The sequence below is a fragment of the Octopus sinensis genome, linkage group LG1, assembly GCF_006345805.1.
Source record: "Octopus sinensis linkage group LG1, ASM634580v1, whole genome shotgun sequence".
Lineage (NCBI taxonomy): Eukaryota > Metazoa > Mollusca > Cephalopoda > Octopoda > Octopodidae > Octopus > Octopus sinensis.
Window position 1 is genome coordinate 128,908,112 of NC_042997.1, and position 12,202 is coordinate 128,920,313.

Here is a 12,202-nt window from a genome sequence, read left to right on the forward strand (position 1 = left end):
TTAGAAGTATTTAGGTAGAGGTAGCATGGCACCAACCAGTTGTGAAGAACTGAGGTCACTGTAGTAGCTGTAAAAAAATGGGTAGAGATGAGCACATCTGTGGACCAGAGGTTGGAATGTATTAGTGAGTGACTTCATATCAATCAGTTGAGTGACCATTCAGTGAGGTTTGTTTTGTCATATTGAGGATATATGATCACTTGAAGATGTTGTTGTTGTTAAGGCTGCTCAACAGGAGCAGTGGTGTAGCACAAGTGGGTTCACTGAGGCAGTTGTTCTGATTTCAAAATTTTTAGAGGCACAAAATTTCAAAAGAAAACTATAAAATAGCAATAATGAATAAAAAAAAAAAGTGTCAACTTCCCAAGGTGCACTGATGCCCAGGCACTGGTTACCCACACAACTTGAATTGACTGGATATTTGAAACTTCAAGGGCAAACATAGATATGAGAACAGCATTTTGGATGAGTTTTGGTTGGGCAATATACATGCCACTCAGAATATGGCTCAATATCAAAAATGTTGCTCCATTAGAGCCACCAGAATTTGTAGTGAATTTGAGGGTTCCCATTTCATACCGTTTGTGTTTAACAGGTGTACAATAAGGTTTTATTGATGTGTATAGAGATTGAGTCTGTATTTGGATCATGCCAGAATTGTTAGTATGTGGCTCAGAGAGAGATCCATCAGTGCACACAACCCTGAAGTAAGATCTGCTGAAAGCCACCAATCCAAGAGACTGATTCTAGTTAAGAAGAATATCACAATATTAATAACACTCAAATTAAGCCAATTATCAAAGATATAATCCAAGTCAGATAATAAACTTTAGTTTATTATCTGAATTAATGTCCTTTTTTTTTCTCTTATGATTTTCTTATGGTGTGATAACTATAAGTAAAGATACAAACATTCAATTGTAGTGTAACCATCACTAAATGCAAATCTAATTCAAATATATTTTTGTTTGTTTTAAAAATTTAGCATTATATTTTGGAGTGAATATGGACTGAAATCTGGAAAAGCTGGTGTTTACCGATGCCACACAAACTGCCACCGACATAAGACAGTAATGGCAGAGAAACTACAGTGGCCCAACAGCCTGGTCATCCACAAAAATGAATTGTATGTTGCTGATGGTTTTCATGGTCGCATTTATGTCATGGATTTCAAAGGTCAGTTTATTGTCAATAAGCCTTCTTCATGATTACATAAAATGTAATTAGGGTGAACCCTCCTACAGATATTCTCTTTGTTGTGCTTCTCTTGCCATTTAGTTCCAATCAAAGTTCACTGTGAGACATTTCTTTTCAGTCTGAGGATGAGACAAAAAGCAGTGCCCATAGCTTACATTTTCTTTTTTAGATTTTTTTTTTTTTGGCATTTCAGTTTTTGTATAAAACTTCCTTCCACCCCACTATTTCTTGGTTATCTTTCCTCTCTCTTCTTTCACATGGTCACTTAACCTATTACATTTAACAATAAAATTCCTGGCAAACCACACATTACCATTTTACAACAGATTGAACTGTGCAGTCCTGGATACAATAACAATTCTGCCAGCTCGGCAGAATTGTTAGCACACCGAGCGAAATGCTTAGCAGTATTTCATCTGCCATTACATTCTGAGTTCAAATTCTGCCAAGGTTGACTTTGCCTTTCATCCTTTCGGGGTCAATTAAATAAGTACCAGTTTTGCAATGGGGTTAATGTAATCGACTTAATCCCTTTGACTGTCCTTGTTTGTCCCCTCTATGTTTAGCATCCCCTGTGGGCAATAAAGAAGTAAATATTGTTGTTAAAAGAATGGTTGTTGTTTTTCTCACCCATTACATGCCTATTAGCCTTTTTCTTCTACCCACTCTGTTACCCTTTCTTCTATTAGTCACCTCCTGTCCTAGTCTCTGTTTCATGTTGTCTGTATAATGAGCGATAGCATTTGATCTACCCATATCCAATCCCTCTTCTTCTTTCCACCTTCATCTATCTACCACTGTACCTGCTTCCATTATAACATCTGCATGTATGAAGAATAGTATCAGATCAGTCTTTATTCAGTACCCCTTACCACCACCCTTCTTTACAACAAGCTATCTATCTCCCTCATGGGATTCTTCATTGTCATTTACCACTCTCACCTTTACTCATTCCTATTGTTATTCCTCATATGCTCTTTCTTACTACACCCCATTTTTAATGCTATCCTATCATGCTTGCCATATAGTTTTCTATTCAATCTCCTCATCAACAACCAATATGTTGCAATCAGTGTCTCCTCTTACCATCCTTTCACTCATATCACTCTACTTCTCCCTATCACACTCATATTCATACTTTCTCTTCTTTCACTGACATGGCCATCACCCACTTCTGTTCACACTAACTTGTCATATCTACCTTGAAAAAGTAGGACAATCTAGAACAGATAGACATTTTAAGACTGGCAGAGTACAAGGCAACCACTCTAGAAAGAGCAAGAGAAGAATAACAATAGAAATGGTTATGGTTGAGAGTGGTAGATATCAATGAAGAATCGTATGAAGGAGATAGATGGTGAGTAGTAAAAGAAGAGGACAATAGAGGGACCAGAATAAGGATTTGTCTGAAGCTATTCTTCATTCTACCATGATAAAATTACACTCTGCAAAGTGAAGGCGCATGGCTCAATGGTTAGAGCATCGAACTTATGACCGTGAGGTTGTGAGCTTGAATCCCAGACTGGGCTGTGTGTTGTGTTCTTGAGCAAGACACTTTATTTCGCATTGCTCCAGTTTACTCAACTGTAGAAATGAGTTGCAATGTCACTGGTGCCAAGCTGTATCAGCCTTTGCCTTTCCCTTGGATAACATCGGTGGCGTGGAGAAGGGAAGCTGGTATGCACGGGCGACTGTTGGTCTTCCATAAAAAACAACCTTGCCCAAACTTGTGCTTGGGAGGGTAACTTTCTAGGTGCAATCCCATGGTCATTTGTGATCAAAGCCGGTTTCTGACACTCTGCAAAGTGGTCGGCAAATGAGGGAAGACATTGTGTAAAGAGAGAACTTTTTAACCTCACTGGGAGCATGAACAATCTGTCTAGTGCTTGTGCTTTGATAAAATGCATCCAGTACACTGAGTAAGGGAGTGAGTATTAGAAAGGCTACCCAGCTGTAGAAAATAGTCCAAAAAATGGAATATACTAGTAAGATAGTCCTCCAGCCCATTTAGAAGAGCATTGACTCTGAGTAACAGCTAACCTGGACTGTTACCTCACATCCAACTCATGCCAGCATGGTCAACATGTAAAATAACGATGATAGCTATAACTATTATGCTTGCAAGTTTGTATAGATATGTACCTATGTTTATACATTTGAGTTAATTACATACCTACATTTTGTATGTCTACCTACCTTTGCCTGTTTGAATAACTATTTACCTATGTTTCTATATATGTGTAGCATTGAATCTCATGTTTGCATTGATAATTATGAACATACATTTATATTTCTATGTAATTATGTGTTGATACATGTATGTTTGTAATGCAAAAGTAGTTGATGGTGCAGTGTTACTGTGTGTTTGAATGTGAAGATTTAAAATGGACAAATATACAGGAAATAAGTATTGCAATATTTAAAATATTGATTAAATTTTTCATTTGTATATTTTTAAAGTGGATAAAATTAAAACTTTAAATGGGGATTATTTTAAAGAGAATTAAATTCTTTCCTCGTGATAGATTTTAATAAAATAAGATTTATCTTAAAAATAATAATAAATATTAACAATAACAACAACATCAGTATTAATAACAAGAAGAAGAATGGTAATTGTAAGGCAGAATCATTAGTGAATCAGATGAAATTTTTAGCAGCATTTCTTCCAGCTCGTTACATTCTGAGTTCAAATTCTAACAAGGTCTACTTTGACTTTCATCCTTTCAGGATCAATAAAATAAGCACTAGTTGAGTTCTGGGATCAATGTAATAGACTAGCCCCTCACTCCACTGAATTTTCTGGCCTCATGCCAAAATTTGAAATTGTTATCATCATCATCATCATCATCATCATTATTATTATTATTATTATTATTATTATTCATTATTAAGGCGACAAACTGGCAGAATCATTAGCGCACTTTATAAAATGCTTAGCGGTATTTTGCCTGTTACTATGTTCTGAGTTCAAATTCCATCGAGGTCAACTTTGCCTTTCATCCTTTCAGGGTCAATAAATTAAGTACCAGTGAAACATTGGGGTCGATGTAATCAACTTGTCCCATCCCCCAAAATTTCAGGCCTTGTGCCTATAGTAGAAAGGATTATTATTATTATTGTAATTATTATTGTAATTATTATTATTATTATTATTATTATTATTATTATTACTATTGTTTTACTTCTCAGAGCACTGTCTTGTTTGTTCTGGTTGATTCTGTAAGAGCAGACAGCAGCCTGTTTTCAGAGGTCTCACAGGGTCTCTTTCCATACATTATAATCTTTGATAATTGATTGTTAATTATTGTAGAAGACATTCAACATCCAAAACCAGTCTCAAAATCCTAGCTGTCCCCAGCAGAGCAGTTTTTTGAGCTTGCTCTGTTCTCATGTCAATTTCAATTTCTCTGACATATTTCTTGAATTTGGTTGTTAGTGCTCCAAGTGCCCCTGCAGCTACTGGGATGACAAACACTCTCCTCATTGTTCACATTCTTGCAATTTTGTCTCTTAGTAGCCTGTACTTTTCAATCTTTTCTTGTTCTTTGTCATTTATGCACGTATCCTCAAGTATTGCAATGTCTATAATCTTGGTTTCTATTTTACCTTTATCAACCACAACAATGCCTGGTCTCCAAGCATTGATTAGGAATTCACATTGGATTGTAAAATCCCACAGTATCTTATATTCACTGTTCTCAGTGACTCTTTCTGGTTCGTGTTTGTACCATTTCCATGCTCTGTCCAAGCTGTACTTTTCACATAGTCTCCAGTGAACAAACTTAGCCACATTATCATGCCTCCTTTTGTAGTGCTTTTGGGCCAGCTTGCTACACACTCTCAAAGATTGTTTTGTTTATATGTAAGATTGTTATTGTTGTTGTTGTTGTTATTATTTTTATTATTATTATTATTATTATTATTATTATTATTATTATGCAAATAACATTGAAAAACTGTATACTTAAGACAAGAAGTTGGCAAGGGACTAGTATGTGTCAGAGAACAGTTTAAGAAAGTAACTATTAATGCTGCTCAAATCATATCAATTCCCAAGAAAGCCTGTTACTTATCTTTAATTGTTAAATTCAATCTTTTCATTTTTATAGACAGGTAGTGTGTTAAATTTTATTTAGAGAAAATATAGTCATATCCCACCTTCTTGGCTAAGACTCAGCAAAGTTGTTACATCATACACTCCTTCAATATAGTTCTTGTTCCATGGTAGTGTGTGAGATTTCAAGATGATACTACCCTAATGCAGTATTCAGATAGCAGAATATTTCATAAATAGGATAAAGTGTTCCAAAACTGCAATGTGTGTTTGTTTTTTGTGTTGTTTATTGAAAAGACTACTGGTTGGATGTGAGCTAGATTATTGTTGTTGTCATCAACGTTACTGTTGTCACCATCAATCAGGAACTATGACCTTTTATTCAAAAATAGTTTGTCTCAGACTACAATACCTGTTATGTTCTTTCTTTTTATTTAAAGACAAAAGGGTATAATTTCAGTCTGTGCTCAACCTAAAGAGATATGTCTTTGCTGCAGAAAGACATATCTCACAAACAACAACCACACTTATTGCTTCCATTCAGGAATCTCCACATTTCAGCACACTATCAAGCTTATGTCTCTTGCAGCATATATAATGATGATGATGACAATGATGATGACAATGGCAGTGGTTTATAATTAAGGCACAAGGACAGCAATTTTGAAGGAAGGCAATTAGTCAATGGATGAAATACTGCTAAGCAATTCATCCAGCATGCTAATAATTCTGCCAGCTTGCCACCTTAATAATAATGATAATAATAATAATAATAATAATAATCATCTAATAATAATAGTTTCAAATTTTGGCACAAGGCCAGCAATTTGTGGGAGGGGAGTAGTTGATTACATCGACTCCAGTATTCAAGGGTACTTATTAATATAAGGCAAAGTCAAAAAGGCAAAGTCCACCTCAACAGGATTTAAACTCGCAACGTAGCAATAGGTGAAATACCACTAAGCATTTCATCCAGCATGCTAACAATTCTACCAGCTTGCCACCTTAATAATAATAATGATGATGATGATGATGATAATAATAATAATTTCATTTATTTTCCACAAGAGCAAAGGATGAGGGGGACAATACAAAGACAGACATAAAGTGTGGGGGTTTACATATAATAATGAAATAATAAAAAAAAATTTTAATAATAATATAAACAAATGCCCTGATTCAGTACCAGGCAGTGGCTCTCATGCTTCAGATCTTAACTGATTAGAAGTGTTATCATGTACATTGTTTTGTCTTGGTTTGAAGGTGGGTTGCAGCAAATATTCTGCTCAGTATCACAGATTTGCTTGTCAGTTGTTTGATTTTAACCAGTTGAGCATGTCCTTTAGTGGCTGACGATATGTGCATCTCTGATCATGATCAGTAGTTGGTGGGGGACCATAGCCATGTGTTGTGAGGGATTCTTTGGGGTTTGAATAATTCACCTTTGGAAACATGGGTGTTTCATTCAACATCCTTAAACAACCCTTATTCAGTGACCTTTTGAGTGGGATGGGCTACTCAACCTGAAGAAAATTCTAACTGGGCTGCCACCTGCAAGGTCATGCACTGCTTATCTTGACATAAGATCACTTTGTCACACACATTTGGTTGTGTTGCATGTGCCTGGTGTACCCTTATCAGATGAGTATACTGGGTTTCGTATATTTTACCCCAGTGTCACTTTGATGGCATGCATTGCTCTCTCACTCAGTATAAACAATAGCAACATTAACACCCCCCTTCTATTTCTGTTCAGTTATTACATGCCCTCTCCTTCTCTTCTCACAATCTTGTGAATTTACCCTCCCACTCTCCCTATCCAATCCTTGCTCTCACTTCACTTATACCTCCCTGTAACTTGAATGTACCCCACTCCATCACATCATTACTGTCTTCTCTCTCCCTCCTCTCTCTCTTCTTTCTCCTCTCACTCTCTCCCCTTCTGAGGTATTCATATATCTCCTTTCAAAAGCTGCTTCTGTCAATACTTCTCCTCCACTCTTGGAATCTTGTCTCACATTTCACTCAGTGACTTCATTGCTGCTGGCACCTCTTAAAAAGAACATAGTACACTTTATAAAGTGGTTGGTGTTAAGAAGGACAACCAGCTGTAGAAACCATGCCAAAGCAGACAGTAGAGCTTCGTGCAGTCGGGTGGTGGTGCTGGTGCTGGTTATTATTATTATAGTTATGTGGAAACATGTGAAAATAAATCTTTAATCTCTTTAGCATTTCTAGAAAGATTTCAGTAATGAGCAGCTGATTATTTACTGAGATAAGTAGAGATGAATAAACAAGTTTTATAGCTGAGATTATTCCTCTGACACACAACATACAAACTTCTGTCGATGTGAATTAATTCCAGCTGAAGTAACCATAGTTTTCAACTCTTCCGAAAATGCAAACAAAGCATTGGAAAGGATTTGTGTACAGAGTCTTAACCAGTCCATTTAACTGAATACTTCTTGTCAAATTAATAGCCACTATGTAAAATTATTAGTGATATGAAAGATATTTAGCTGTAAAAGTTATTGTGGTTAAGAAGCTCATTTTGCAATCACATAATTCCAGGTTCAGTCTCACTGCACTACACCTTGAGCATGTATCTGCTACTTTACCCCTGGACCAACCAAAGCCTAGTGAGTGAGTTTGGTAGACAGAAGCTGTCATATATGTGTTTCTTTGCATTTGTTTTTATCCCCAACCACAGCTTGACAACTGGTTTTGGCTTGTATGTATACCCTGTAACTTAGCAATTCAGTAGAAGAGACCAAACTAAAACAATATGTTTGTTCTTTCTCAAGCCATACCTGGCTCATAAGGGCCAGTTTCCCGGTTTCCTTGGCATATAGGTTTCCCACCTGGACGAGATGCCGGTCCGTCGCAGGTGAGATGCAAGATGCAGGAGGAAATAATTAGAGAAAGTTGTGGCGAAAGAGTCAGCAGAAGTTTGCCATTACCTTCTGCCGGAACCGCATGGACTTTGGTGTTTCGCTCATAAACACACACATCGCCCAGTCTGAGATTCGAACCCGCGATCCCTCGATCGCAAGTCTGCTGCTCTAACCACTAGGCCATGTGCCTTCATGCAAAACAATATGTACTGGGGTCAATATTTGTTCAAGGAAACCTTTCAAGACAGTGCCCCATCATGGTTTCAGTCCAATGACTAAAGTAAGTATAAGAGTTAACTAGTTTTTGTGTGTGCCTGATGAACGAGAACCATGATGGATAGCACATGCTGGGAGACCCATCCAACCAATGTCAGCATGAACAAATAGACTTGGTGGTGGTGGTGGTGGTGGTGGTGGTGGTGATGATGATGATGATGATGATGACTACTACTCTCACCACATTGCTATATTTTTGAAGTTCAGTCAGAGACTCTCTTTTCAGATTCTGCTTCTAAATTTGATTGACTTGATTAAAACTGCATCCATTCTTTATTCTTACATTCAGGTGGCAAAAGAAGAGAACTCTTGTATTTATCCAAGAGTATGGATCACATTTTCGGCCTTCAAATCTATGAACACTTGCTGTTCTACAGTCGCTGGTATGAACCAAGTGTCCACATGGTTGACATGATAACTGGTAAAGATGAAATATTTATTGATCACCTCACCCAACCAACTGCCATCGTAGTTCACCATCCGTCCAATATAAACGGTAAGTAATCATTACTCTGTCAGTCCTCTGATACTCATGTTAGGGAATGAAATTAAGTTAAAATTCTTTGACTTGTGAGGTTCAATAACAAATAGCAATAGAAGATTATTACACAGTTTTGAAATGTTCTGAAAGATTCCATAATTCTTCAACTACCTGCATGGCCATACTCAGACACACACTCCTATCAACACATGCTCCTACATGCATACAGTGTATTTATCTATTACCTATTGCTAATATAAAGTGTTGGGGGTTAATACATAGAGAAGCTAAGTTATACCTTATTCACCACACATGTTTATATCAGCCTAATTCTATCACAGCAGAAAGGCTAATCTCTTCTGTTATAGCAAGCTGACAGTATTAATTTTGACAGTTCTGTCATATAGTGGCTTCAGCACTTTTGGTGAACCTTACATAGAAAACATTAGGTTATATAAATCGTTCTTCACAGCCAATAACCACCAATACTAACACTCTTAACATCACAACCAATTATATTTACTTATTTTTGCAAAGGGAAAAAAAATTACTAAATAATAACAGTTTAACAGCTTCTGCTTCTTTTACAGAACACATTAAATCAGTATTGTTCCTCAGACCCTCAGGGAATGTACTTACTTCTGATGTTTCTTGCCACAGGTTTCCTTCATATCATTTCCATATCCTTCAGTCTTACAGCCTCAGGTTACTAATCTATCTTCTCACAACAATAAATTACTTTTACCAATGATCTACCAACTTGAGATTTACCAAAATCTTTTATGCTTACTTTCACAATCCAGTAACAGCAACATCTTTTGCAGTTTTACTTCACCTTATTCTTCAGTCTTTAATACTATAGAGCAGAGATAAGCTTCCAATGAGCCAAGTCTATAACCTGGTTTTGATCTTTGGCTTTACCTCACATCGCTACCTTACAAAGGCATGAACATCATACAATCTCATCTCCCCTGCCTAATAAATCTGAGAAATAAATAATAAATAAAAATCAATAATTACTTTAAGACTGTTCTATCATAGTGTACATGAAACATTTTTTTTTTTCTGGATGCCATCAGCAACAGACCAAAACTAACATAACCCATCACCACCATTACCAGTCTCGATATAATTACATCCATTTTCTGGTCTCAAAATTCTCATTCTTATGCTTTCAGAGAGCAGTTTTTGCAACACAGATAAAAATGACTGCAAAGGTATGTGTGTCCCAGTGCCACATAACTATCACTGTACCTGTGACCCTGGATATCAATTAACTGAAGAGAAATGTATAAAATGTAAGTTATCTTTCTGCCATTTCCACATCAAACTGTTTCTCTTCATTTTATATAGTTTAGTTTTGCATTTCAGAAATTATTTCTCATTTGTTAAACAGATGTAAATATTTTGATGTGTGGGATGAGTTAATGTTAATACAGCTATGATTGCTCAGACTATTAATCTCATGTTTAGAGATGAAATATTATTACATGCATCAATAGATTAAAGTGTTACTTCACTTAGTTTTAAAATTAAAGTTCCCTAGATCACATCTGGTCCAAGTACTGTGTACATTTGCTAAAGAATGAAAGAAAGAAAAGTATTGTAAATGCTAAAGATAAAATTAATGCTCATAAAAATTATAATTATATTAAACAAAACGTTTGTGTTGATACACAAACTGAGCATAAAAATATATAAGAGAACTGTCTAGGCCATCAGGCATTCACATTTTCATGTTAAAACTGTATATTTGTATAAAGATACTCCATCTAACAAATAAACACATATCCAATGTTCAGTCTTAGTTTACTTTTCAATAATAGGAATTGAAATTTTTAATTATTTCTCAAAAGAAACTGTAAATAATATTTGACTAGCAAAGAAGACTGTGATGTATGTTCAGGCAGAATCGTTAGTACACCGGGCGAAATGCGTAGCCGTATTTCGTCTGCCGTTACGTTCTGAGTTCAAATTCCGCCGAGGTCGACTTTGCCTTTCATCCTTTCAGGGTTGATAAATTAAGTACCAGTTACGCACTGGGGTCGATGTAATCGACTTAATCCATTTGTCTGAACTTGTTTGTCCCCTCTATGTTTAGCCCCTTGTGGGTAATAAAGAAACAGATATAGAGTCTGTTAGTTAATGCTCTGAGGAAGAGAATGGGGACAAACTCATTACCTCCTCAAGTCCCTGCTCTTGATTATTAGGTGAGACTACTACTGCCAGGTAATGTTTAATTTTATATATTGAAAGTTGGGTATCAGAGTAAAAAATGAAGGGACTACCAGAAGGATGTCATTTGAAAAGAGAAGGGTAAGAATATGTAACAGAGTTGAGTCAGTTGATAAATTTGACTGATGTGACACATTTGGCTGCCAATGTAATAGGGTTGAATGTTAATGCAACAGAAACTGCCCTTGCTATAACCAAGTTCACTCTCAATGTAATAAGGTTGACCATCAATGTCTAGAATTAACCCTCAATGACACAAACCTGACCGTTTATGTAACACAGTTGACTGTTAATGTAATGCAATCCTCTGTACTATAACTGAGTTGAATGTCAATGGAACAAAATTAACTCTTAATGTAACAGAGTTAATAGTCAACATAACAGGGTTGACTATCAATATAATATAATTGATTGTTAATGAAACAGAGTTGACCATCAGTATATAATTGACTATCAAAATAACTGAATCAATCTTACATTAATGTAAAAGATTAATGCAAATGGGGAGTTTTTCTTAGAAGCATCATTTAGGATTTCATATATTAGAAAAATACCTAAATGTTTAAAAGAGTTTGTACAATTATTTGAATCCGCTTCCATCTAAATATATTCATTCATATTATATGACAATTGGGGAGCAAGAAAATTGTTGATTACAGGTTTTGAATGTGACACTCACTCATTCACTGCATTTTTGATGGTGCCAGTAATTCCGTGCAAAACAAATATTCACAAAAGACATTGAGGGCGCCAGCTTTTTTAGTGTTCTTGTCAATCTTTTATTAATATATTATTAATGATATACGTCTTTTATTAATATATATATTGATGAAACACACACATATGCATGCACGAAAGTACTTTCCTACCTGCCCTTTGGGTAATATTAAGGGAACAAACTCAACTAAAGAAGGGAGTAAGCAGTTGGTAGTTATGATAGTGTTAGCAGAAGTACTGACAGTGATATTGGTGTTGTGTAATGGTGAATGGGAAAAGATATAGAGACAGAGAGAATGTGGAGGAGGAAAAAAAAGGTGGGAATTGAATCAGGGAAGAGGTAGA

General features: G+C 35.9%; 1 protein-coding gene across 2 annotated transcripts in view; it reads left to right on the forward strand.

Moving 5' to 3' along the window:
- Positions 1-12,202, forward strand: part of LOC115216733 (low-density lipoprotein receptor-related protein 6-like) — a 719,088-nt gene that overhangs the window by 668,597 nt on the left and 38,289 nt on the right. For both annotated transcript variants that reach the window (XM_029786291.2, XM_029786282.2), the window contains exons 16-18: positions 986-1,176; positions 8,714-8,920; positions 10,084-10,203. In XM_029786291.2, the coding sequence (XP_029642151.2) occupies positions 986-1,176; positions 8,714-8,920; positions 10,084-10,203 (518 nt within the window). The remainder of the gene's footprint in view (positions 1-985; positions 1,177-8,713; positions 8,921-10,083; positions 10,204-12,202) is intronic.